The sequence below is a fragment of the Aotus nancymaae genome, unplaced genomic scaffold (assembly GCF_030222135.1).
Source record: "Aotus nancymaae isolate 86718 unplaced genomic scaffold, 86718_ANA_hifiasm-v0.15.2.pri h1tg000028l, whole genome shotgun sequence".
Taxonomy (NCBI): Eukaryota; Metazoa; Chordata; class Mammalia; order Primates; family Aotidae; genus Aotus; species Aotus nancymaae.
In genome coordinates, this window is record NW_026988441.1 from 29,048,832 (window position 1) to 29,075,815 (window position 26,984).

A 26,984-nucleotide genomic window follows, 5' to 3' on the forward strand; every position below is an offset into this window, starting at 1 on the left:
AGCTGGAAGGCAACCAGTGAAGTGACATCCCAGCTGAAACCTGAATGACAAGCTATCAGGGGAGTAGCCTTGCCCTCTGACACAGGAGCCCATGGTGTGTTCTAGAAACAAGAAGGCCAGGGCAGCGGGAGAGAGGGGGCCAATGGGGTGGGGTCGGAAAGGGGGCCAAGGGGGGCACTTAGCACCTGCTGGGCTGTTGTTTTCCCAGATAGCATAGTACCTTGTTTCTGCAGAGTGCTTTTTAAAAAATCTGACCGAGGCTGGGCGCGGTGGCTCAAGCCTGTAATCCCAGCACTTTGGGAGGCCGAGGCGGGTGGATCACGAGGTCAAGAGATCAAGACCATCCTGGTCAACATGGTGAAACCCCGTCTCTACTAAAAATACAAAAATTAGCTGGGCACGGTGGCACGTGCCTGTAATCCCAGCTACTCAAGAGGCTGAGGCAGGAGAATTGCCTGAACCCAGGAGGCGGAGGTTGCGGTCAGCCGAGATCACGCCATTGCACTCCAGCCTGGGTAACAAGAGCGAAACTCCGTCTAAAAATAAAAAAAATAAAAAAAATTAAAAAAAAATCTGACCGGGCGCGGTGGCTCTCACCTGTAATCCCAACACTTTGGGAGGCTGAGGTGGGCGGATCACCTGAAGTCAGGAGTTTGAGACCAGCCTGGCCAACACGGTGGAACCCCGTCTCTATTAAAAATACAAAAAAAATTAGCCAGGCGTGGTGGCAGGCACCTGTAATCCCAGCTACTCGGAGACTGAGGCCAGAGACTCACTTGAACCCGGGAGACGGAGGTTGCAGTGAGCTGAGATTGCACCACTGTACTCCAGCCTGGGCAACAAGAGTGAAACTCCATCTCAAAAAAAAATATATATTCATTTATCATTTTTTCAATAGAGATGAGGTCTCCCCATGTTGCCCAGGCTGGTCTTGAACTCCTTGGCTAAGTGAACCACCTGCCTTAGCCTCCCAAAGTGCTGGGATTACCAGTGTGAGCCACTGTGTCCAGCCTATGTCTGCAGAGCTCTTGCCAAGAGTTAAGTATTGAAGGCCAGCTTGGGGTTGGGGGGTGCTTTATTGGCAAGGAAGCTAGTGGGGCCAAACTCACTGGCAGGCACAGGTCACCCAGCTTTATAACCCACCTCCCTGGTGATCTGGTGGTTCTCCCCAGACCCTCTGACTAGACTGATTTTACCAGTGCCCCTGTTGGGGTGGGGTGGGGGGTATAGCACCTGCCCTCAGGATGGCACTGGTAGGATCACAGTCATTAAAATGAGCATTTCTGGGGACCTACAGTCCACATGCTTCCCCTTCTCCACTTTCCTCATCTCCAGGCCAGCAACACTCTGTCTTGGGGCCCCCAAGGGCCACTCGGCTTTGCCCTCATACCAGGTTTGCGTGAAGCCACTTCCAGCCACCAGGGTCTGATCTCCTTCCCTTGGGACCTGTGGCTGCTGAACCGGCCTTAAAGCCCAGCCCTCCCTGGGGAGAGCCAGCTTCACGGGCAGGGCTGCCCTGTGTTGGGTTTATAGCCAAGTTGGCATCAGAATTTTGCTGCTGACATACTCTGAAGCCCCAGAAATCAGGCAGTGAGTTACTTTCGTATGCCTAGCAAATATCATTAAGACTCTTGTCATCCCAGTGCCATAATTTCATGCGTAATTTTTTCTTGGGACCCGAGAGACACAGAAAACCTCTTTGTTTCTGTGTCCCGCCCCAGCTCAGCTTGTCTGGCACCTGTTACCTTTTTGTGATCCTTGGCTTATGAGGTTAGCTTGCTGTAGCCCCTTGACTTAAAGGCAGCAAGCCCATTTCCCATTAGAATTCCTTTATTGGCATCTTTATGTCCACCAGACTTGAGGCAGCTCACAAAATTTACGCAGTACAATGTCACAAGTAAAAATCAGGTTACTCTTGCCATCTGAACCCTTATTATTTGAATTAGATCCATAGTTTTTTTTTTTTTTTTTAATATATAAGAGGCAGGATCTTGCTCTGCTGTCCAGGCTGGAGTATAGTGGTGCAATCACGGCTCGCTGCTGTCTCAACCTCCTGGGCCCAGGTAATCTTCCACTTCAGTCTCCCTGGTAGCTGGGACAGGCGGATGCCACCACACCTAGCTAATTTTTTTAATTTTTATTTATTTATTTATTTGTAGAGATGGGGTCTTGTTGTGTTATGCAGGCTGGTCTTGAGCTGGGCTCAAGGAATCCTCCTGCCTTGGTCTCCCAAAGTGCTGGGATTGTAGGCATGAGCACTGTGCCTGGCCTAGCTCCATAGATTTTGATAAATTGTTTGATCAAGTCCTCACTGTGCTTCATCACACATGCTTGCTACCTGAAACCCCCGAAGTAAGCTGGTCTGGTTCACATGGTATCCCTTGTTTCCCAAGCTTGCTTTCTGAATTCCCTGAGTTTGTATCAGAAGCCTGTTAGATTTGGACATCACAGGAGACTTATTCATGAAGAGTAAATGAGTTTACCCATTGTTTCCCAGTCTTGACCATGAGTCCCTTCTCCTCCTAATCCTATGGGCATCTTCGGGTTGGCAACACTGTTAGAACTCTTTAAGAAATCCTCCTCTCCCCCACCCACCATGAGATGGAGTCTTCCTCTGTCGCCCAGGCTGGAGTACAGTGGCGTGATCTTGGCTCACTGCAACCTCTGCCTCCCGAGTAGCTGGGACTATAGGCATGCACCACCATACCTGGCTAATTTTTGTATTTTTAGTAGAGGCAGTGTTTTGCCATTTTGTCCAAGCTGGTCTTGAACTTCTGGGCTCAGATGTTCTCAGCTAGCCTCAGGAACGGAGCCAGCCTCAACCTCAACCACCTTGGCCTCCTAAAGTGCTGGGATTATAGGCGTGAGCTACCGCGCCTGGCCTAGGAAATCCTTTTATAACTAAGAGGAATGACTTTGAGTGGCAGTTTCAGGCATCATGGCATTCACTGAAGGTGAAGTGTGGGTGGGGCTTTTCTGTACAGTCGCTGGAGGAGGAACGTGGAGGAGGAACGATGGAATCCTCCAGCCATATATGCCCATCCTTTCTCTCCTTCATCATCTCAGGTGTTTATTCTCATTGCTATTATGAGATTGTTTAAAAGGAGTGGTTTGTATAAATATGACCAAAAAAAAATAACGGGAAGAGGAAAAGCATGTCTAGAGTTCAGAACACAGATGCCGTGAACTGTGGCGTGATGGGTATGTTGAAGGCCAGCGGCAATGCAGGCGGAGTGGGCCATGGAAGGGGCCTGCCCCTGAGTGCCGAGGGGCCTCGATGCCTCTGAACCAGGAGGTGACCAGGCCCTGGTTGACCCACGGTGGCGTTTGCCTCTCTCAGGTTAACCATGAGCTGGTGGTAAGAGGGGCCGCAGGTGCAGCAGGTGGCCCAGCCCCGGGGCTGTGAACCTCAAGCTGCACAGGGCTCATGGCTCCGTCTGCCCTGGCGGGGTTGGGGCTGCGTGAATGGTGGTGGGGCCTTGTGGGTGGTGGCCCTCTTGGATGGTGGGATCTCACTTGTTACCTGTCAGTGACGTGTGTGCCCTGACATCTTGGCGGGGGGTTTGTTGTCTCAGGAGCGGGATCAGAGATGTAGAAGGGTGGTCTAGAGAGTCCTGGGATGGGTCGCTTGGCTGCCTACAGGGCAGCCTCTGCGGGTGGAGGAGCAGGAAGTCCAGGGAGGCTGGCGTATGGCCAGCCCAGCTCTAAGGGGATGGTCCTTCCAAATGGGAGTGCTCGAGAGGGTCTTTCCTGGCATGCTGGAATCCATCCCGTGAAGATCACAGCCTCCCTCACAACCTGGGTGGCAGGGTGATGGACAAGGACAGTGGGTGATGGGGTGCAGAGAGGCACAGACTGGTGTCTGGGTGAGCTTCACGGAGCCAGCTTCAGCCTATCTCAGCGTCAGTTTCGCTACTTACAGAACAAAGATCCTGTCTGCCCTCTTGGCTCATGGTACTGAGGAGAGTTTGATGCCAAATGTGCATGGAGATGCTTTAATCACCTGTCATCAAAAAGCATGTGTGTGTGGGTCATCAAAAGCTTCCGGATTAATCGCAAAAAACGGTTTTAGCCAACAGTGAACTGGGTGGTGCCGGTGGCAGACAAGATGCGATTTGACGAGATATTCCTGAAGACCGACCTGGACCTGGACGGCTATGTGAGTGGCCAGGAGGTGAAGGAGATCTTCATGCACTCGGGCCTCACCCAGAACCTTCTAGCACACATATGGTAAGGCCGAACAGGTGGCCATCGTGGCTGTGGGTGGCTCCAGGGGGCCTGTGGGTGGAGACCTGTGGAGGGTGGTGGTCAGGGGGCCCCCCTTCAGCTGTCGCAGGCTTCCGCTGTGTCTGGCGTCCTTTATTCTCCCTGGCCTGTCAGAGGCCGAGCAAAGTGCATGTGCCAAAGCTCAAAGCCTGAACTCCGTGCCGGTCAGTTCACGGTCTTCCGCTAGGAAGGGCCTCTGTTTGACTCCTCTCAAGAGCTCCCAGGCCATCTACTTACATAGCTGGGCCTTCTGCTTACTGGCCATGATGCTGGTTCTAGCAGGAGGCCTGGCCTTGGCCACAGCCGCCTTTGGGAAGTGTAGGTAGCAGGGACATGGGGCCTCTAGCAGGGTGGCCTAGGCAGCCAGGGCTGCTGCTGCCTCCCACAGGAGGCCCTGCTCTGGAAAGGCCAGTGTCTTGGCTCCCAGCGGGAGGGTGAGCATAGGGAGACCCTGCCTGCACCTCAAAGCCCAGTGGAGGAGCCGGCCTCACCCCTGCTTTCCCCAGGGCTGGACACAGCCAGCTTCCTAGGGCTAGGGCACGCCTCTTGCCATTGGCCAGGGCTGAAGTCACTTTTGAGCTTGTTGCTCAGAGCCTTGTGGCCTTAGAGAAGGCTTCACTTGGGAGCTATCAAAAGGAGAGAATTGCCAGATAATTCTCAAGAGGCAAATCACCCCAAGCAGAGCAGTGGAATTCAGGGTGTTACTTAGTAACTTGGGGGAAATGACTGTCCTTAGTGGTGATTCACAGATGACCACACTGTGAGGTGAGAGCCTGAGAACCTGCCATCCCAGAGGCATCACCCAAACGGCCAAGCCGCCTCCAACTGGCTAGGGACAGTGGGTCTCAATTCCCTTGGACCCACTGTCCCTTTTAGAAACCAACAAAACACAGTGTCCCCTTTATGACTCTGCATCCAACCCACACGCGATTCCCATTAATGCCCTGACACCCCAACTGTGATGTCAAGGGGGGGAGTACAGGGAAAGTAATTTGTAATGCATGCTGCAATGGGTGCGTGATATAACAACATGGAAATGACACAGGAAATGACAAATCCACCTGGATCAAAAGGAGGAACTCAGATCTCATTCCACGCGGCCAGCAAAGGGGAAGGAAAGGATGATCGAGCTCTAGAATAAACAACCACGAGGAAAGAAGTCTAGATGTGTCTGCGAGTGGCTGGGGCGGGGGCATGGCCCACTGTACACGACACACCAGGGGGACTGGAAGGAGCGGGAGCGTGAGGATGGAGGCTTTGTCTCTGCAATGGCTGGCAGCGTACGGGTCAGCAGAGCAGGATGTGGTGTCAGAGCCGGATGGCTGATGACTGAGCCACCCCCAAGCCTGCTTCTTCCTCTTTCTCTCGGAACCCTCCACAGGACATGGCAGGAGCAGAGAAGGGGCGGGAGTGGAGAGGCAGCCGCAGCTCATGAGCAGGCTGGGGCCCGTGGAGGCAGACTGGGGACAGACAGTGGCAGTGTGAAATCGTCACGGCCTGGAACTGTGGGGGCCACTAGGCATTTTAAAGCAGGCTTTTTAGTGATGTTCCTTGAGATCTGCTCATTCTCCGCAGTTGTGTTCACAGACTGCATTTGGGCATCAATAAGTCTGTTAGAACTGTCCCAGCTCTCTTTTGCTGAGGGGGAAACTGTCATGGCTTCTGCCGTGGCGACATGGGAGGTGGGAAATGAGTCCCACGTTGAGAGGGTGGCCTGGGTGAAGGAAGACATTTTTCACAGATGCCAAGGCCTAGTCCTTACTCCACAAGGGTCCCTTTCCTTCCTGGCTGACTCCTTTTTTTTTTTTTTTTTTTTTAAAGACAGAGACTCACTCTGTTGCTCAGGCTGGAGTGCAGTGGTGTGATCTCGGCTCACTGCAACCTCTGCCTCCTAGGTTCAAGTGATTCTTGTGCCTCAGCCTCCTGAGCAGCTGGGATTACAGGCACGTGCCACCACGCCCGGCTAATTTTTGTATTTTTAGTAGAGACAGGATTTTGCCATGTTGACCAAGGTGGACTCGAACTCCTGACCTCAGGTGATCCACCCGCCTTGGCCTCCCAAAGTGCTGGGATTACAGGCGTGGAGCCACCACGCCTGGCCTGGCTGGTCCTTGATTATGAGTGTCGGGGACCTTCTCACCTCAGCTCCATGGGAGCACTGTGTGCCGCTATTTAAGTGCTGCCTTGGCCCATCTTTCAGGACATCTGAGAGCCATGTGGGCAGGGGACGCTTAGTTGTGGGGGACCGTCCTGTGCATTGTGGCCATGCACCTGTGGCAGCCCCTGATAGGCACAAGAGGAGTGTCTTACTCCACTGGGCTGCAGTGACAAACTGCCGTAGACAAAGTGGCTTAGAAACAGACGTTTCTCACAGCTCTGTGGGGTGGAAGTCTGTGATCCAGGCACCTGCAGATCCCATGTCTCGTGTGAGGGCTCACTGCATAGTTTGCAGACAACCACCTACTCCCTGTGTCCTCATATGGCAAAAGGAGCAGAGAGAGCCTTCTGGAGACTCTTTTATAAGGGCACTAATCCCACTCATGAGGCTCTACCTCATGACCTCATCACCTCCCAGAGGCCCCACCTCCCAACACCATCCCATTGAGGGGTAGGATTTGGATACAGGAATCTGGGGGGACATAAACACTGTGTTCACAAATAGGAAAGAGTGGTTGCTGATGCTTCCTTCATCATGATGACACCCCAAAGTGCTGCTGTCAGCCCCACTGAAGGCCAGTGGCCAGGGCCATTCACATGACCCAGAGCTGCAGGGACAGGCTGAGTAATAACACGCATGTGGATGCTTGACCTCAGCACCCATTTCCATGGAAGGGCTGGTCTACTCCATGCCTGCAGCATCACAGCCTGCCCCACGTACGAGATAAACCAAAGCAAGAGGCAGATGCAGCTCTCAGCCCTAGTGAGGTTCTCCCAAGGGGTGGGCTCCTCAGCCCACGGGGAAGGGCTCAGGTTTTTCAGCCCCGACAGTCCTCCTAGGGTGGGGGACGCTGGAAGTAGGGAACCCCGGGCCACTTCCTGGAAAGGAGATGTGAAGTAGGAAAGGAGCTGGGGCTGACCACTGCACCCTGCCGTTTTTGTCGCTGTTGTTTTTGAAAAGCGTGGGATCAGTGACTTGTGTTCAGGCTGAGTCGGCGCCTGTGATGTGTAATTAGCATCCCCACGTTTCTCCCAGGGCCCTGGCCGATACGAGGCAAACGGGGAAGTTAAGCAAAGACCAATTCGCGTTAGCTATGTATTTCATTCAGCAGAAGGTCAGTAAAGGCATCGACCCCCCTCAAGTCCTCTCGCCGGACATGGTCCCGCCCTCGGAGAGAGGCACACCCGGCCCGGTGAGTGGTGCTGGTCACACCCTGGGGGTATTCACGTTCCTTCCCACCACCTGCCACCAGGTGGCACTGGTGGCACACATGAGCCCACAGTTGGTGGTGGGTGCCCCCTATGGTCCCTGCCTTCCTGAACAGGGACCCCGGGAGGGTGGTGTGGCTGCCCAGGTATTTCCCCAGGCAGGGGGCTGTCACTTTTGCTACCTCATCCTCTGTACTAAAGAGATGATTGTATCCCTGGGCCTGAGACCTGCTGGTGCCTCCTGTCAGGTGATGCAGGTCGCTAATTCATGATCTTGCCTTTGAATTCGATTCTAGGACAGTTCGGGCTCTCTCGGCTCCGGGGAGTTTACTGGCGTGAAGGAGCTCGATGACATCAGTCAAGAGATCGCCCAGTTACAAAGGTACGTTGGAAACGGCCCTTCCCTCCACATCCAAACTCTCCCAGGTTGTTATCAGAAATATCAGAGACTCGTGTGGATGTTTGCTCATCACAGGTTTACTCAAAAGGAAGGAAAAAATACAGCTTCTGAGGTCCTAAACTGGCTCAAGGGGCTGGAAGAATGACATCTTCCATTTGAATCAGCCTCAGCCAGAGCCTGTGGCAGCCAGAGCCAGGTCCCAGGCAGGTTGTGGGCAGAGCCTGTGGCAGCTGTGTGGTCTCAGGCAGGTTGTGGCTAGAGCCTGTGGCAGCTGTGTGGTTCCAGGCAGGTGGCAGCTCAGTAGCCCCAGGCACTAGCCCCTCCCCAGTGCCAGGAAGCCCTTGTTATCCTTGATAGCTGGAGCAGTTGGGTCTCAGAGGGCTAGGAGCTGTAGCTGTAGGACCCTGTAGCTGAAGGTGTGAAGGGGCCTCCAGGTCTGGCTTCCTTCCTTGCCTAGTGCCTTAGTTTCCTCGTGTGTAAATGAGGGCTTTAGATGGGCTGTCTGCGCTTTTAGAGTCTGGTAGAAAGATATGCAGTCACTGCCTGTCTTCCCCTCTGGATCCTCTTCAAGAATGACATCCTTTTTCGTTATGTGTTTTTCAGACAGGGTCTCACTCTGTCACCCAGGCTGGAGTGTAGTGGTGTGATCATGGCTCACTGTAGCCTCCATCTCCTGGGAGGCTCCTTAAGCAATCCTCCCACCTCAGCCTCCCGAGTAGCTAGGACTACAGGCATGCACCACCATGCCTGGCTAGATTTTTTTTTTTTTTTTTTTAAACAGGGTCTCACTCTGTCACCCAGGCAGGAGTGCACTGGTATGATCTCAGCTCACTGCACCCTCTGCCTCCTGGGCTCAAGTGATCCTCTCACTCAGCCTCCCAGGTAGCTGATAGTACAGGTGCATGCCACCATGCCTGGCTAATTTTTTTGTATTTTTTGTAGAGCTGGGGTTTTGCCATGTTGCCCAGCCTGGTCTCAAACTCCTGAGCTCAAGTGATCCTCCCGCCTTGGCCTCCCAAGCACTGGGATTACAGGCGTGAGCCATTATGCCAGCCAACATCCTCTTTCCAGTTGATTCCAGGACAGGGTGGACTCTTGTGACCTTGGGGCACCAAGCAGAAGGGCCCAAAGGCTCTTTGCCCTCTGTGGGAAAGAGATTGTTTACTTGCCTGAAAATGGAGAGAGCTTTGACTTTCCCAGAGAGGGCTGCATCCTGGTCCTAGCTGGGGGATCCCCACAGGTCATTCTGCCAGCCCCGCTGGGCTTGGTTTTGTGCTGTTAGCAGAGCCCTGATGAGCAAAGGCAAGTTAGGTCTTGGAAGGGACCAAGGTGGGTGGCTGGTTGTAAAACCTCAGTCGCGGCCTGAGCCAGACACCCCACTTCATGATCAGTGCAGCGGACGGCTCCTGTCTATCCCGGCTCCTGGGGGCCATGTTATCCAAACTGGTGATCAGCAAGCATGTGCAGCCTGACAAGGCTGAGGGCGTCTTGAGGATGCTGGGCCAGCGTCCTCGAGCCTGGGCAGGCCTGAGAATCAGGACTGGCAGGCCAAGGACGGAGGGAGCCCCTGTCATGCAAGGGTCAGGGTCTCGGAAGGGACGCTGGCTGTGAATCACACCAGGGTGGCCTCAGGCAGCCAGGAGCCTTGTTTCCCTACTGTGGAGGTGACAGGCTGATGTGTGCAGAGCACCTGTCCCTAGGAGGCTGGGGCCTGCAACAGCCCCGAGCAGGTGGCTCTGAGAGTATCCCTCGGATGGGGAGTGTGGGCTGAGCGTTGCTCTTATGGTTCCATGCTGCCATAAGCCAGCAAGTACATGTCAGGTCCTTCCGTTTAAAGAGCACTTTGTATTGTCAGTTTCTGGGCTTGTGGAAGTGGATATTCCAGTGATCATAGTTGTTGCATATCTGGCAAAATGTCCATGAGGTGGCCTTATTGTTGCACAGGTCCTGGGTCCCTGGGCAGAAAGCAGGGTCTGTTAGACACATGATGTTCCTGTCCCTGAGGCAGCCTCTTTGGGCACAGGAGGAGCGTCTGAGTCCATTCAGACTGCTGTGACAAACCACTCTGAATGGGTAGCTTAAACATCAGATGTTCCTCACAGTTCTGGAGGCTGGAAAGTTCAAGCTCAAGGTACCAGCAGATCTGGTCTGCTGAGGGCCCATTTGCTGATTCATGGACAGTCACTTTCTTGCCGTGGCCTCCCAGGGCACAGGGAGCAAAGGGAGCTCTCTGGGGTCCATCTTATAAGGGCACTAAACCCCGGGCCTTGTGGCTCACACCTGTAATCAATTTTTCCTGTTCCAAGCCACCCAGTTGGTGATTTGTTACAGCAGTGCTAGGAATACATGCACGAATTCGGTCTGTTTAAAAATAAAGGAGGGCCGGGTACCTTGGCTCATGCCTGTAATCCCAGTGCTTTGGGAGGCCAAGGCAAAAGGATTGACTGAGCTTAGGAGGTCCAGACCAGCCTGGTCCATATAATGAGACCTAGGCTACTAAAAATAAAAAATTAGCCAGGCCTAGTGGCACACACCTGTGGTCCCAGCTACTCAGGATGCTGAGGTGGGAGGATTGCTTGAGCCTAGGAGGTCAAGACTGCAGTGAGCTATGATCGCGCCACTGCAGTCTAGCCAGAGCAAGAGCCTGTCTCAAAAAAAAAAAAAAAAAAAAAAAAAAGGCTGGGCTCAGTGGCTCACAGCTGTAATTCTAGCACTTTTGGGAGGCCAAGGCAGATGGATCACGAGGTCAGGAGATCAAAACCATCCTGACTAACACGGTGAAACTCTGTCTCTACTAAACATACAAAAAATTAGCCAGGTGTGGTGGCACACACCTGTAGTCCCAGCTACTCGGGAGGCTGAGGCAGGAGAATTGCTTGAACCCGGGAGGCGGAGGTTGCAGTGAGCCAAGATCATGCCACTGCACTCTAGCCTGGGCAACAAGAGTGAAACTCTGTCTTAAAAAAAAAAAGTAGTCCAGAAAGGCTCTCCTGAACTGTCATAGGCTGAGGTCAGGGTGTTGGCTGGGCTGGGCTCTTGTTGGAGGCTCTAGGGGAAGAATCTGTTTCCAGGTTCTTTCAGGTGCTGGCAGAATCCAGTTCCCTGCGGCTGGGGGTTCGAGGTCTCTTTTTCCTTGCTGAGCGTCTGCCAGGGCCGCTCTGTGCTCCTGGATGCTGCCCCCGTCCCTCCTCACGTGGCCCCTCCACCTTCAAAGTCAGCAAGAGCGTGTTGGGTCCTTATCACACTTGGGACGTTTCTGACTTTATTTTGGGCCACCAGGGGGAGAAAATGCTGCTTTTAGAGGGTGGTTACATTGGGAGCGATGCCTCCCGTGGTCACAGATCCTACCCACAGTCTACCCACAGTAGACTGTACAGGGCGAGCAGTCGCTGGGGCTCATTCTTAGACTTCTGCCAGAACACTGAGGGGCTTTTGTGGGGATGAATGGAATCAGGTCTTGAGAAGGGGTGGAGACTTATTATTCACTTTTATTTACATGAAATATTTTTAACATTTAGGGAGAAATATTCACTGGAACAAGACATTAGAGAAAAGGAAGAGGCAATAAGACAGAAAACCAGCGAGGTACAGGTAAGGGTCTTGCTCATTTGGGTTACATCTACCTCCTGCTAAATGTAGTTCAGGAAAACTTCCCTCCCTGGCTGGTGGTAGGGAGGGGTGGGGGTCTGCACTGAATAGAAACATGAGCTCTTGGGGACTGCAGAATGAAGTTTTTTTAAAAAAAATAATTTTTTTCTTTTTTTCAAATAGAGACAGGGTCTCAAACTCTTGAGCTCAAGTGATTCTCCTGCCTTGGCCTCCCAAAGTGTTAGGATTACAGGTGTGAGCCACCGTGCCCGGTGAGAGAGAAGTTTTTTAAGTTACTTATAACCATAGACAGTGGCTTCTCTTTCTTAAAAATTGAGACAGGTTGGCCCTCTGTATCCAAGGGTTCTGCATCCTTGGATCCAACCAACCACAGATTGAAAAAATAAAAAATAATCCAATTGATAATACAACATAACTATTTACATAGCATTTACATTATGTTAGGTGTTATAAATAACCTAAAGACAATTTAAAATATACGGGGCTGGACATGGTGGCTCACGCCTGTAATCCCAGCACTTTGGGAGGCCGAGGTGGATGGATCACAAGTCAGGAGTTTGAGACTAGCCTGGCCAACATGGTGAAACCCTATCTCCACTAAAAATACAAAAATTAGCTGGGCATAGTGGCGGGCGCCTGTAGTCCCAGCTACTCAGAAGGTGGAGGCAGGAAAATTTCTTGAACTCGGAGACAGAGGTTGCAGTGAGCTGAGATTGCACCACTGCACTCCAGCCTGGGTGACAGAGCGAGACTCCGTCTCAAAAAAACAAACAAAAAATCCAACCCTGAAGGTTACTTTCTGAAAGTTTGATCATTAACTGTTCTCTTCCAGTCATTGGAAGAGTTTGACACTGACTTTCCATTAACCCAAAAGGAAGCCTCCTCCCCATTAAGCAGTTACTTCCCATTCTCCTCTTTCAGTAGCCTCTGGCAGCCACTTGTCAGCCACTCATCTTTTTTCTGTCTATATGGATTTGCACCCAGACACCACACGCCACATTTTATTCATCCAGTCCTCCCGTTGGTGAATATTTGGGTTTTCCCACTGTTTGGCTGTTGTGAAGAATGTTGCTAGGAACATTTGTCTGCAAGTTTTTGTGTGAACACCTGTTTGCATTTATCTCAGGAGGATACCTGGGAGTTCCAGACATTTCCTATCAGTGGAATCATACAACACGTGACCTTTTGTGCTGGCTTCTTCCACTCTACATCATGTTTTTGAGGGTCGTTCATGTTGTAGCATGTATTAACACTGCATTCCTTTTTGTGGCAGAATAATATTCCATTGTGTGGATGGACCACATTTTTTGTTTTAAGAGGCAGGGTCTCACTCCGTTGCCAAGGTACGGTCCAGTGACTCAACCTTGGCTCACTGCAACTTCCGCTGCCCAGACTCAGGTGATCCTCCCACCTTAGCTTCCCGAGTAGCTGGGACTACAGGCACCCGCCCCCATGCTTGGTTAATGTTTAATTTTTTTTGTATGTTGTCCAGGTTGGTCTCAAACTCCTGGGCTCAAGCAATCCGCCTGCCTTGGCCTCCCAGAGTGCTGGGATTACAGGCATGAGCCACTGTGCCTGGCAACGATGGGCCACATTTTACTCATCCGTCTCTCCGTTGATAGATGTTTGGGTTTTCCCACTTTTTGGCTATTGTAAATATTGTTGCTAGGAACATTTGTCTGCAAGTTTTTGTGTGAACACCTGTTTGCCTGTATCTCAATGTATACCTGAGAGTGAATTCACTAGGCTACATGGTAACCGTATACAATTCAATCTGATGAGGAGCTGCCAGACTGTTTTTGAAAGTGGCTGCACTATTTGACATTCCCATAAGCAGCATATGAGGGTGCCAGCTTCTGCACAACCTCAGCAACACTTACCGATTTTCCATTTTTCCTTCTGGCCGTCCTGGTGGGTGTGGAGCACTGCCTCATTGTGGGTTTCATTGCCATGTTCCTCATGCTTCCTTAGCGACATCAAATATCTTTCCATGTGCTTATTGGCCATCTGTATGTAGTCTTTGGAGAAAAATCAATTCCGATCCCTTGCCCTCTATATATTGAAAATTTTTTTCTTGCCCATTTTTATTTATTTATTAAAAAAAATTTTTTTTTTTGAGACGGAGTTTCACTCTTGTTACCCAGGCTGGAGTGCAATGGTACGATCTTGGCTCACCGCAACCTCCGCCTCCTGGGTTCAGGCAATTCTCCTGCCTCAGCCTCCTGAGTAGCTGGGATTACAGGCACGCACCACCATGCCCAGCTAATTTTTTGTATTTTTAGTAGAGATGGGGTTTCACCATGTTGACCAGGATGGTCTCAATCTCTTGACCTTGTGATCTACCCGTCTCGGCCTCCCAAAGTGCTGGGATTACAGGCGTGAGCCACCGCGCCCGGCCCCTTGCCCATTTTTAAATTGCTTTTTTTTTTCTTTTTGAGACGGAGTCGTACTCTGTTGCCTAGGCTGGAGCACAAGGGTGTGGTCTCAGCTCATTGCAGCCTCCGCCTCCTGGATTCAAATGATTTTTGGGCCTCAGCCTCCCGAGTAGCTGGGCTTACAGGCATATGCCACCATGCCTGGCTAATTGGGTTCTTTTTATAGTGGAATTTTCTTTTTTTTTTTTTTTTTTTGAGATGGAGTCTCACTCTGTCGCCCGGGCTGGACAACTGATTCAACTGATTCTCCTGCCTTAGCCTCCCAAGCAGCTGGGATTACAGATGTGCACCACCATACCCAGCCAATTTCTGTGTTTTTAGCAGAGACACAGTTTCACCATGTTGGCCAGGCTGGTCTCAAACTCCTGACCTCGGGTGATCCTCCCACCTTGGCCTCCCAAAGTGCTGGGATTACAGGCAGGAGCCACCGCACCAGGCCTATAGCTGATTTTGAAGAATTCTTTATCATTTCCAGGTAGAAGTCCTTGTCAGATATGTGGCTTGCAAATACCTTCTCAGCATCCACTGAGAGTCCACTCTGTGGATTGTCTTTCAACATTCTTTTTTTTTTTTTTTTTGAGATGGAGTTTCACTCTTGCTGCCCAGACTGGAGTACAATGGCGCAATCTTGGCTCACAGCAACCTCTGCCTCGCAAGTTCAAGCAATTTTCCTGCCTCAGCCTCCCGCGTAGCTGGAATTATAGGCATATGCTACCATGGCTAATTTTGTACTTTTAGTAGAGATGGAGTTTCTCCATGTTGGTCAGGCTGGTCTCGAACTCCTGACCTCAGGTGATGCACCTGCCTCAGCCTCCCAAAGTGCTGAGATTACAGGTGTGAGCCACCGCGCCCAGCTGTCTTTCCACATTCTTGATGGTGTCTTTTGAAGCACAAGTTTTTAACGTTGAGTCCAGTTTGTTCTTTTTTTGCTGCTGTTGGATTTGGTGTCATAGCTGAGAACCCATTGCCAAATCTCAGGTCACATGATGTACCCCTGTGTTTTCTTCTAAGACTTTTATAGTTTTTGCTTTTGCATGCAGGTCTTTGACCTGTTTCTAGTTAATTTTTGTATATAGTATAAGGCAGGGATGCAATGTCATTCTTTTGCATGTGGACATCCAGTTGTCCTAGCACCACTGTTTTTATTATGTTACTTAGAAAATATTGTTTTTAGAGACAGGGTCTTGTTCTGTTGCCCAGACAGGAGTGCAGTGATGCGATTCTAGTTCACTGCAGCCTCAAACTCCTGGCTCAAGGGATCTTCCTGCATCAGCTTCCTGAGTAGCTAGGACTGCAGGGTGTACACCACCACACCTAGCTAATTAAAAAATATATTTTTTTTTTTTTTTTTTTTTTTAGAGACAGGGTCTTGCTCTGTTGCTCAGGCTCATCTCAAACACCCGGCTGGCCTCAAATGATCTTCCCACTTTGGCCTCTCAAAGTGTTGGGATTATAGGTGTGAGCCACCATGCTGGGGTAGTGCCATTTGTCGAAGAGACTCTTCTTTTGCCCGCGGAATGGCCCTGGCATCCTTGTCAAGGAAGAGTTGACTGTAGCTGTGTGCATTTATTTCTGGACCCTCAGCTCTATCCCATTGACCTATCTGCCTCTCCTCATGCCAGTCTATCACTGGCTTCATTACTGCAGCTCTGTAGACGTTTTGAAATCAGGAAGTAGGCATCCTCCAACTTTTTTTTTCTCTGTCAAGGTTGTCGTGGCTATTCTGAGTCCCATCTGTTTCCATATGATTTTTTTTTTTTTTTTTTTTGAGACAGAGTCTTGCTCTGTTGCCTAGGCTAGATGGAGTGCAGTGGCGCAATCTCGGCTCACTGCAACCTCTGCTTCCTGGGTTCAAGCAATTCTCCTGCCTCAGCCTCCTGAATAGCTGGGACTACAGGCACCTGCCATCCCACCTGGCTGATTTTTTGTATTTTTTTTTTTTTTTTTTTTTGAGACAGAGTTTTGCTCTTGTTACCCAGGCTGGAGTGCAATGGCGTGATCTTGGCTCACCGCAACCTTTGCCTACTGGGTTCAGGCAATTCTCCTACCTCAGCCTCCTGAGTAGCTGGGATTACAGGCATGCGCCACCATGCCCAGCTAATTTTTTGTATTTTCAGTAGAGACGGGGTTTCACCATGTTAACCAGGATGGTCTCGATCTCTTGACCTCGTGATCCACCCACCTTGGCCTCCCAAAGTGCTGGGATTACAGGCATGAGCCACTGCGCCCAGCCCATTTTTTGTATTTTTAATAGAGATGGGGTTTCACCATGTTGGCCAGGCTGGTCTCAAACTCCTGACCTCAGGTGATTACACCGCCTTGGCCTCCCGGAGTGCTAGGATTATAGGCGTGAGCCACTGCCCAGCCCCATGTGAATTTTGGAATTGTCTTGTCTGTTTCTGCAAAGAAGTCAGCTGGGATTCTCATAGGGATTGCATGGATTCCGGGGACTGTCAGGGTTATTTTTGTCTTCTCTTCGCTTCTAGCTCCCTTTCCTAACCTCAAGTCGGTGGGTCTTTGTCCCTTTGGGACTTTCTGATGGCTTCTCCATTGTGGCATGAGGTCCAAATTCCTTCACTTCCACACTGTTGTCACTTGGTGTCTAGAGCTACCCCACTGGGCCTAACCCTCTTCCTGCCTTCTGCTCCCTTATCCATCCCTTTCCTTAGATGTGGCCACCCCACATCCCTGACTCCCACAGCTAACTCCGTTTCAGTTATTCTGTGTTATCACCCCCAAAACTTGTTAGACTTACGCCTTGGTTCAGGGGTTCAGAGACACAGTTCCCTTCCCAGCAGCAGCCACCCCTTCTGGCCCAGGGTCTCCACTAGTGTCTAAGGGAATCTGGGAGTGGTCACGTTGATGGCTGGGGGGTTGGTTGCACTGTGGCCTGTCTGAGCAATGACCTTTTTCTGTGAAGGGGGAGGACGGAGACTGCCTGAGGGAAATTGCAGCTTAGTTCCCTAAATGGCAGAGAAACTGTGTGCCAAAAATTACCCAGCAAGGGTTAAACAATTGTGTATTTCAGTTTTGTGGATTTCTATATTAAGGAGAGAGAAAGCAAGAATCCAGAAAGGGAAAAGAGGCCGAGTGTGGTGGCTCATGCCTGTATTCCTAGCACTTTGGGAGGCCACAGTGGGCGGATCACTTGAGGCCCAGAGTTCGAAACCAGCCTGGCCAACATGGTGAAACCCAGTCTAGACTAGAAATACAAAGAAGAAAAAAAACAAAAACCCCAATTGGGTGTGATGGTGTGCACCTGTATTCCCAGCTACTCGGGAGACTGAGGCATGAGAATTCCTTGAACCCAGGATGTGGAAGTTGCAGTGAGCTGAGACTATACTCCAGCCTGGGTGATAGAGTGAGATTCTGTCTCCCAAAAAAAAAAAAAAAAAAAATGCTGGGGAATGGGAAAAGAGAGGGAAGGGAAAGTCAAGAGTGAGTAGGGCAGGAGCTTCTGAGGAGGGGGCTTAGACTGTGAGAACCCTCTTAGAGAAGTGGCAAGGTACCCTGAGCACCTTTGTCACTGCAGACACTGACCCGGTCTGTGCATCTTAGTCCATTCAGCTTGCTGTCACAGCGTACCATGCACTGGGTGGCTTCTAAACAACACAGGTTTACTGCTCACAGTTCAGGAGGCTGGGAAGTCTAAGATCAAGGTGCCTGCAGCTTCAGCATCCTGCTTCATAGACAGCACTTTCTTGTTGTGTTCTCACTCAATGGAAAGATCGAGGCAGCAATCTGAGACCTCTTTTTTTTTTTTTTTTTTTTTTTTGAGACAGAGTGAGACTGTCGCCCAGGCTGGAGTGCAGTGGCTCAGTCTTGGCTCACTGCCACCTCTGCCTCCCAGGTTCAAGCGATTCTCCTGCCTCAGCGTCCCGAGTAGCTGGGACTACAGGCATGCATGACCGTGCCCAGGTAATTTTTTGTATTTTTAGTAGAGATGGGGTTTCACCACGTTGACCAGGCTGGTCTTGAACTCCTGACCTCAGGTGATCCCCCGCCTCGGCCTCCCAAAGTGCTGGGATTACAGACATGAGCCACCGAGCCCAGCCTGGGGCCTCTTTTATAAGACCATGGATCCCACTTACAAGGGCGATACCCTTATGACCTAATCACCTCCTAGAGGCCCCATACCTAATACTGTCATCTTTAGGGTGAGAATTTCAACAGCTGATGTTCAGTACCCAGCCTGTGGCCAGTGAGCTCCCTCTCATCCTCCTGTCATGCCTCTTCTGGGCAAATATTCTCTGTGCTCTCTGCTTGAAGTGTGTGGTGTACACATTTTGTCATCTTTGGTTTGTATTGACGGGAATGTAAAGGAGGGACCTTCTCTGGGGAGACCAAAGGCATTGGAGCCCCCGGTTACTCGGTGGTGGGGGTCAGGGTTAGACTTAGGAGACTCTAGAGGCTTCCGTCCCTGGTGAGAGCTTCGCTTGGAGCATTGGGCTACCTCGGGCTCTCCCCATGCCCCCCACTGGAACACCTCAGCCATTCTCACATGTTTAAATACCATCTCAGTGCTGACACGACTGACTCTGTGTTTCCAGCGTCTTCCCTTCTTGGTACACTTACTGGAGTCTTTCTCCTGAGTTTCCCGTTGAACACGTTTAGAAGTGACTCTGATTGTCCCCTCCAGATCTAGCCCACAAGTACAAGACCGGGGCAGGGAGACAGGGGAGCAGAGACCCCAGCTTCCCAAGGCATGGTTTGGCTGTCAAGGTGGGGACATGCCATGACGTTTTGTACCCATAGTGAGGACAGAGGAGACCCTTGGCCACCTCTGGTTTTCTCATCTTATGGCACCAGCCACCCCAGCAGCCCAGGCTGGCCTTGGGACTCAGCCCTACTGCCCCAGCCATGGCTCCCCGCAAACCCACCCCTCCTCTCCATTCTCATGACCACCACCTCACTCAGGCTCCGGCTGCCGCTGCTGCTCCCTGAACTCCACCTGAGGCCCCTGCAGTCTCTGCGTCCGGATGGCCCCTTGCATCATGCTCCACATGGCAGCTGGAGGGAGGGGGCTTCTCACAATGCCTGTTGAGCTATTTCAGCTTTGGTTATTTATCTTAAAGACAGATCATGCATTTGCATGGTTGAAAATCAGGAGGTGAGAAGCCTCTGTCCTCTCCTTGGGTGTCCCCCTTCCCCAGAGGTACTGTTCATGAGCTCCTGGCAGGGGCCTTCCAGAAAGGTCGGTGCACACCACACATACCCTCCTCTTCCTGATTGCACAGATGCAATGTGCTCACGTCCCACTGTAAGATAGAGTGCACGGCGCCATCCCATTCCATAGCCAAGGAGCATCCCACAGTGTGGGCTGTGCTGGAACCTTCCAGCCAGCACCTTAGACATCTGCATTATTTATGGATTTTGCTGTCACAGGCATTGTGTGCCTCTGCACATGTCATATGTCTCCAGGATGCTTTTCCTAGAAGTGGATTCAAGGGGCACTAGAGCCTTGGGCTGACCATCTGGATTCATTCCATGGGGTCGGAGGGAGTTTCAGAAATAGAATCATGGTGTCCCGCCTCCCATGCACGCACATCCTGCTGGGCTCCCCAGCACAGTCTCCTTGGCGTGGGCTGCGGGATACAGCCTCAGTGCCTCTGCCCACTCCCTTTTGCTCTAGCTGGAGTGCGACAGCCCCCGATCCCGGGGCCCCTGTGGTTTCCTCCGCCAGGCTCTGCCCCTGGCTCTTCACGTGCCTGGTAGATGCTCACCTGTTGCCACCACCCTAAATGCTCCTTTTGTGGGCATCTTCCCTACCCACAAGATGTGACTGCAATTTCCCTGTGACCCCTTGATGCCACTTGTCCCTATTTATTTGCATTTTGGTGATGTTCCCCTCCGCAGCCACATCTGCTCGTCATCTGGGAGCTGGGGCCTTTTTCTCACAGGGATCCAGCCCCTTCTCTGGTACCTGGGCTCTGTTGGGCCATCAGGAAATACCTGCTGAGGGAGCTGGTGAGAGGGCCCAAGAGGCACACATTGGCCGTGGGTGTGCACGGAATGCTGGCTCTGAGCCCAGTCTTGGTGGGTGGTTTCGGAGGCTTCCCTCGGGCATCTGACCCAGGCTGCCCCTGTGTTATCTTGGACACACTTCATTTTTACTATCCTCATGTAAATCTCTGCGACTCCTCCCCAGGAATTACAAAATGACCTAGACCGGGAAACAAGCAGTTTGCAGGAGCTCGAGGCTCAGAAACAAGATGCTCAAGACCGCCTGGACGAGATGGACCAGCAGAAGGCCAAGCTCCGAGACATGCTGAGCGACGTGCGGCAGAAGTGCCAGGACGAGACGCAGATGGTGGGTCCCTGCCACCTCTGGGGTGGCGTCCTACGCATGGGCGGGGCTTCCACAGGGCTCCCCTGAGCTCATGTTGCCTGGGAACACAGCACTGAGACATCCCTCTGCACCAATAGAGTTGCCCAGCACCATGTGGATAAGTGTCTGAGCACCTGTGGCTTGGCTTCGTGGCCACCCTCTGTGCTCCTAGAGGTCAGGTTGTATAAGTGAATGGCCTTGGTTCCTGTGAACCTGTGCCCTGAACACAACCCTCCCTGGCTGTGCCCCACAACACAGGGAGTTCCAGGGTGCCTGTCTCCCTGCCTCAGGTGTCTCTGAGGCTCCACACAGATCCTGGAGGCTGCAACCTCAGAAAACTCTATGGGTACACTCAGCCTTGAGGGGGACGGACACAGATTGTTCATGCTTGGTCACACCCCTCATTATTCCAAAGTGATCTTCTGTTAGCCACAGCGGGATGAGCCTGTCTGCCTTTTTGTTTGTGTCTCTCTTTTGGGTGTAGAAAGAGGCCTGTACGGAAGCCAAGTGTCCGGGGTTGGATTAGGTGCCTGCCTCCCTGGGTTAGCTTGTTTCAGGGATGGGGCTAAGAATTCTTCCTCGGAATACCCGCACTGCGAATCCCTTTAAAATCTTTTAACATCTCCTTTCAGATCTCATCATTGAAAACACAAATCCAGTCTCAGGAATCTGACTTAAAGTCCCAGGAAGATGATCTGAACCGAGCCAAGTCAGAGCTGAATCGATTGCAGCAGGAAGAAACCCAGCTAGAGCAGAGCATTCAGGCCGGCCGAGTCCAGCTGGAGACCATCATCAAGTCCCTGAAGTCAACTCAAGACGAAATCAACCAGGTACTTCCGTGGAGTCGGGTCCCTGCCACGTGCCAGGGACCAGTGAGCCCCAGGGGCACGGACTGCCACTGCTGAACTCCCTTGCTCTCACCCTTGTTACTTACATGAGGGTCTCTTTTGGGAGGCTGTGGTGCTGGCCTGGAGGCGCAGGGCCGAGGACTCTCCAGGGCACATTCCAGAGGGTGTTGGCGTTGGCCTGGAGGGGTGCACTTTCCTCCGCTGCGCACACAGCGTCTTCAGGGGGTAGTCAGGGTGGGTTCAATTAATGGCTCATTCAGAGAAACCCTTGGGTTCCTTCCAGCCTGGCCCTCACACAGACAAGAGGGACAAAGTCAGAGGATGACTTCTTTGTCCCTGGGCAAGAGAACAGATTTGTCCTCCATGGCCCCTGGTGTGTTCAGGAGGCACCACCCTGGAGCATTGCACCATGCAAGACCCCCGTTTCTAAGCTGCCTGGGGCGCCCCCACCCGCTTCCCAATCCAGGGTGGCACTGGCTCTTGTGGCCTGCAGCCACTGCCCTTCCCTGCTTTCCTGTGGGCAGTGGTTGAAGGCCTCCGTCCTGGCCCTGGGCATCCAGTCTGCAGAGGGGCTGTGGCGCTGGCCCCTCCTTGGCCTGTGTCGGACTGGCCAGGCACACTTCCTTTCCCAGCTGAACTGGTCTCTGTCTATGCTCCGTTAGCCAGTTTACGGGCCACAGTTGATTGCAAACATAGACCACTCAGAGATTTACCACCCTTTCTTGTGCTTTTTGGTTAATATCTGTAGGATTACCTTCAGTGTTTTCTCTTCCAGTCCTTAGAGTTTGTAGGTGGGTGTCAGGAGCAAAGATATCTTGCTTGGCTCAGTGCAGTGCCTTACACCTGCCCTCCCAGCACTTTGGGAGGCTGAGGCAGGAGGATCACTTGAAGCCAGGAGTTCAAGACCAGACTGGGCAACATAGTGAGACCCCATCTCTACATAAAAATACAGAATTTTTTCTATTTTCTGTAGAGATGGGGTCTCGCTATGTTGCCCAAAAATATAGGTGGTGGTGTGCACCCATAGCCCCAGCTACTCAGGAGGCTGAGGCAGGAGGAGCTCCTGAGCCCAGGAGCTATGGTCACAGTGAGCTATGGTCACTGCACTGCACTCCATCCTGGGTGATGGAGTGAGACCCCGTGTCTTAAAAAACAAAATGTCTTTCCTGACATGTTTTCCTGACCCTGCTTAATGTTGATGATGTCTTTGTTGCACAGGCAAGGAGCAAACTTTCCCAGCTGCATGAAAGCCGCCAGGAGGCCCACAGGAGCCTGGAGCAGTATGACCAGGTGCTCGACGGAGCCCATGGCACCAGCCTGACCGACCTGTCTGACCTGAGCGAAGGCGTCTCCCTGGCAGAGAGGGGCGGTTTTGGAGCCATGGTAAAGGTTGAATAAACATATTACAGTCTGGGGCTCTGGTCCCCTGGTGTGACAGCAGAACGTCCCACCTGCCAGACTTGTTCATGGCCAACGTTGGTTCCATCCAAGCACAGGCAGCTGTCTCTTGTTTTTGCTGCCACTTTGCACATTCACACCAGGCCCCACAGCCTGGCACAGGTGGCCATGCTGAATCCTGGCCTCCAGAACAAAGCCCAAGATAGGCCTGGATCCTTTCAAAACCTGTTTTGAAAGTCCTCCATCTCTGCGGAAGCGTTTACATTGGACCAACTGCCCAAATTCACAGGGCTTCTGAAACTTAACCAAAATTGGATCCGTTTCTGCTCATTGTGGAAACCCCACATTCTACTAATCGGGGAGCAGGGGGGCATCTGAGGGATGTGTTTATATGTGCATGTGTGTTTCCACAAAGAGCACCTCAAAAAGCAAATGTGTCCCTAAAGATCAGGAAATAATGGCAAGCAGCCCCCCCAGGGCGTTGCTGTTTCAACTAAGAATTGGCCTCTTCTGAAATTTTGGTTATGTTTAAAAACCTCTGCACTTTACTCTGACCTCATGACGCTAGAGTTGTGATCAGGCCTGGGGCAGCAGACTGTCGGCCTCTTAGATTTTTGAGGGCTCTCGAGCCCCTGATACCCAGACAGGTGTGACCTTTTGCTTAGATGGTCACATCCCCCTTGTTCATGCCAGAGCCTGCCCCTGCAGCCTTGAACCCCGGGACATGCGGTTTCCCATTTCATCTTCGTGCTGTTGTGGGAGCGGACGGGCTGGGCCGCGCGGGTCTGGATGTTTCCTTGGTGCTCTGCTGCCTTCAGCAGCCCTCTCCATGCTGCGACCCTCTCTCCCAGGGTTCCTCCCGGGAGCCTTTCTGCTCCTGGGCCTGTGTGCGTCACGGATTCCTCTTCCTCCCTGGAATACGAGTAAGCGCTCGTGCTCTCTAAACACCAGACTTGCCTCTTTGTGTTCAATGCTTGACGTGTTTCTTTTCTCGGCAGCCAAGTCCTCAGTCCCAAGGATTTATGGGGAAGCTCATGATTCCCCTGGGCTGCTAGGAAGGCACTGCTGGCGAGCTCATCTGCCTCTTATGTCTGGCCCCCGCTGGGTACACTGCCTCCCTCTTTCCTCCCAGACTCTCTTTTCTTTGGTCTCGTAATGAGGTGGCTTCCATAGCCACCCCCGGGCCCGTCATCATCAGCTTTATCATCTAAATTTAAACAATGAGCATTCATTCTTCATGAATTACGAGAAGCCAGAACTCGCTTTGCTCCCTGGCTGTTCTTGGCGTGTGTGTTTCCGCCTCACAACCCGGCTCCTACTTTCCCCATCTGGCATTATCTCCCTGGCACCGCTTTTGCTTGTCCTGTTCAGTCTTCGTTCAGAGAACAGCTTCCTCTTAAATGTCCCTTTTGCAAGTTTTTAGAAATCAGTTTTCTTGGATAAGAGTTGGCAGTGAAGTGGCAGTTTGCAAGTGGCCAGTGATCCCAACTCCAAAGATAGATTTTTACCTTTCTTGTTATTTTTGTTCATCTTTTGGGCAGGACAAAGGTTACATGACAGTCAATTACTCTGAGAATGTAGATATCAGATATGTTACATGGAAACTTGCAACCGGTGTCTGAAAGAAAACCATCTTTATCTTGTTGTACAAATACAGTTTTCAAAGCATTTTTCTGGCTGTTTTCCATTTCTTAATAAATACATTGAAGAGAGATTTTGGTTTACTCCTGAACACTTCAAGACTGCTTCAGAGCCGAGAGAGAGCTGTCTTGGCTCTCCTTGTGGGGTGAAGTTGGGGGGTTTAGGTCCCTGAGAAAAGGGAATCCACAGTGATGCATCTGGAACTTCCCATATCCGGACAGTTCTACTCAAGTTACTAAATTCCATGTGAAGCTCACACAGTCTGACTTTATCTCAAAAGTCAGGGTTTTTTTGAAACAGTCTCGCTCTGTCTCCTGGGCTGGAGTGTAGTGGCACTACCTCAGCTCACTGCAACCTCTACCTCCTGGTCTGAGTGATTCTCCTGCCTCAGCCTCCTGAGTAGCTGGGATCACAGGCATATGCCATCACACCCGGCTAATTTTTGTATTTTTAGTACAGACGAGGTTTTGCAGTGTTGCCCAGGCTGGTCTTGAACTCCAGACCTCAGGCGATCCGCTCACCTTGGCCTCCCAAAGTGCTGGGATTACAGGCGTGAGCTACCGCACCCACCCAAAGTCAGGGTTCTTAAAGCCATATTTATTTCTTGTCTCTCATCTGATTATGAGAATATTGGCCTCTTGCTCACCATCCAATCAGCTTGTAGAGAGAAGCTAATAAATCATCCCAGACATAAGCCTTACTGAGGACAGATTAAGAAAGGTTGGATCTTCTGTTACATCCAGCTCCAGTAGCATGCTGGAGCCAGTTTTTATTGACATCTCAGAACGAATTATTAAATAGAAATTGGCCGCAGTCGTTCACACCTGTAATCCCAGTGCTTTGGGAGGCTGAGGTGGGAGGATTGCTTGAGGCCAGGTGTGTGCCACTACACTCCAGACTGGGTGACACAGTGAGACTCCATCTCTTAAAAAAACCCCAAAAAGATAAAACAGGAACTTGTGAGCTGGTTGCTTAGAAACTTGAAATCAACCATGGTGAGACTATTTACACCACAGGAATTGGCAGAAGCTCTAAACCAGAGCTTTTTCTGAGAGAACTGATTCTCCAGCACACCCCTGTTGCCCAGCACTCCTCTAAAGGGCAGGAATGTCACAGAAGCTTGTTCAGCCCCCTTTCAGAGTTGCCACACGTATTTCCTCAGAAGGCCACAACTTCACACTGGTTGCTGTACTTGCTCAAGATATTTCACCTCTGCGAAGGGCTGTGTCATTCACCCTGGCCCTTGTCTGCTGTGCTCGTGGCCCCCAAGTTGGCAGATGGGTCTGTGCTCCTTGGTAGGTGGTCTGCAAGGGTTAGAGTTGATGGTGTCTTTGTAACAGGGAAACCCATTTCCCACTCTGATTCTGTGCAATGGAATTAAAACCACCATTAGTGACCCTGACCTCCTGAATCCTGCGGGGGTCTTAGGCTTCCCCTTGGAGGCTTCAGGTCAGTAACTCCTGAGAAAGTTATTGCAGGCCTGACTGTTAGTGCAGGGGGCCTGCAGCCAGCATTCCCAGAACCTCGGTCTCTTCTCTGCCATTGTTTACTGTTATTTGGCAGTCTTCCAAGTGACAAGTGAAAACACTGAATTAAAGAAAAAAAACCTTGTAAATAAATGCCAATTAAAAACTAAATGGAACCAGGTGTGGTGGCGGGTTCTTGTAGTCCCAGCTACTCAGGGGGCTGAGGCAGGATGATCGTTTGAGCCCAGGAGTTCTGGGCTTTAGTGTGCTATGCCGATTGGGTATCTATACTAAGTTAGTCATCAATATGGTACCTTCTGGGAGCGGGGGATCATCAGTTGCCTAAGGAGAGGAAAAGCTGTGGTGGTCAGAAACAGAGCTGGTCAAAACTCCCATGCTGATCCGTAGTGAGATCGCACCTGTGAATAGCTGTTGCCCTCCAGCCTGGGCAGCATAGTGAGATCCTACTTTAAAAACAAGCAAACAAATTAAATAGAAGCTTTCATTCGGAGGTCAAACTGGCATTCTTAACTCACTGCTTTACCCAGGTCATGATCCCTCTCTTTCTTCTGGAACAAATATATTCCTTCTCCCCTGGAGCAGTGTGAGAGGTGGATTTTCCACGTGGGCTTCCTGGCTTCCTTAGAGTAGGACTTCTCCATCTTTAACTGCGTCCGAGAACCCCATCAGACGCTCGCTGGGCCTGTGTGTGTCTTGTGGTCGTCAGCACCTGACGTCCACTCAGCACTGTCTCCAGCTGTGGTGCTTGCGGACATCTGTATTAACTTGTTTAAGAACCTGGTTTGGTTTCCCCACCTTGGGAAGCCCTGTGTCGGAGGCTCCAGCTAATCTTTCCCAGGTAAGAAAAACCGTTCCACGTTTATCAGATGGGGTGTGGGTGCATTCTCCCGAAGCTGGGACTGAGGAAGAGGCACTCAGCTGATTCATGCTATTCACAGCCCAGACCGGAGGCTCGTCTTAACTTTGTACCTCTCATTACTGTCCTGCACCCCTAAGTTGGCTGCCCCAGGGCAGTGGCACCCTTGCTAGGAAACTTTCTTTTGGACCTTTGATGTCATTGCCCCAAACCATGGCCCCTATTTTCGTGGAAGCCCCAGCTTTTTAATGATTTTGTTTTGGTCGGTTGGAATACTGGACTGGTTTGTGAGCCCGACGCAGGGATGCCAGTGTGTCTGCCAAATCAGTGTGGGTGTTGTGCTGTTTTTT

The 26,984-nt window shown here is 51.4% G+C and overlaps 1 protein-coding gene across 11 annotated transcripts in view; it reads left to right on the forward strand.

Moving 5' to 3' along the window:
• The window catches only part of EPS15L1 (epidermal growth factor receptor pathway substrate 15 like 1), a 121,477-nt gene that overhangs the window by 50,636 nt on the left and 43,857 nt on the right, over nt 1–26,984 (forward strand). For 7 of the 11 annotated variants that reach the window (XM_064381680.1, XM_064381682.1, XM_064381685.1 and 4 more), the window contains 7 exons: nt 4,073–4,230; nt 7,460–7,616; nt 7,929–8,014; nt 11,551–11,623; nt 20,225–20,386; nt 21,037–21,234; nt 22,471–22,641. In XM_064381680.1, coding sequence (XP_064237750.1) covers nt 4,073–4,230; nt 7,460–7,616; nt 7,929–8,014; nt 11,551–11,623; nt 20,225–20,386; nt 21,037–21,234; nt 22,471–22,641 — 1,005 coding nt within the window. The remainder of the gene's footprint in view (nt 1–4,072; nt 4,231–7,459; nt 7,617–7,928; nt 8,015–11,550; nt 11,624–20,224; nt 20,387–21,036; nt 21,235–22,470; nt 22,642–26,984) is intronic. The other 4 variants (XM_064381687.1, XM_064381681.1, XM_064381683.1 and 1 more) reach the window with 1 other exon arrangement.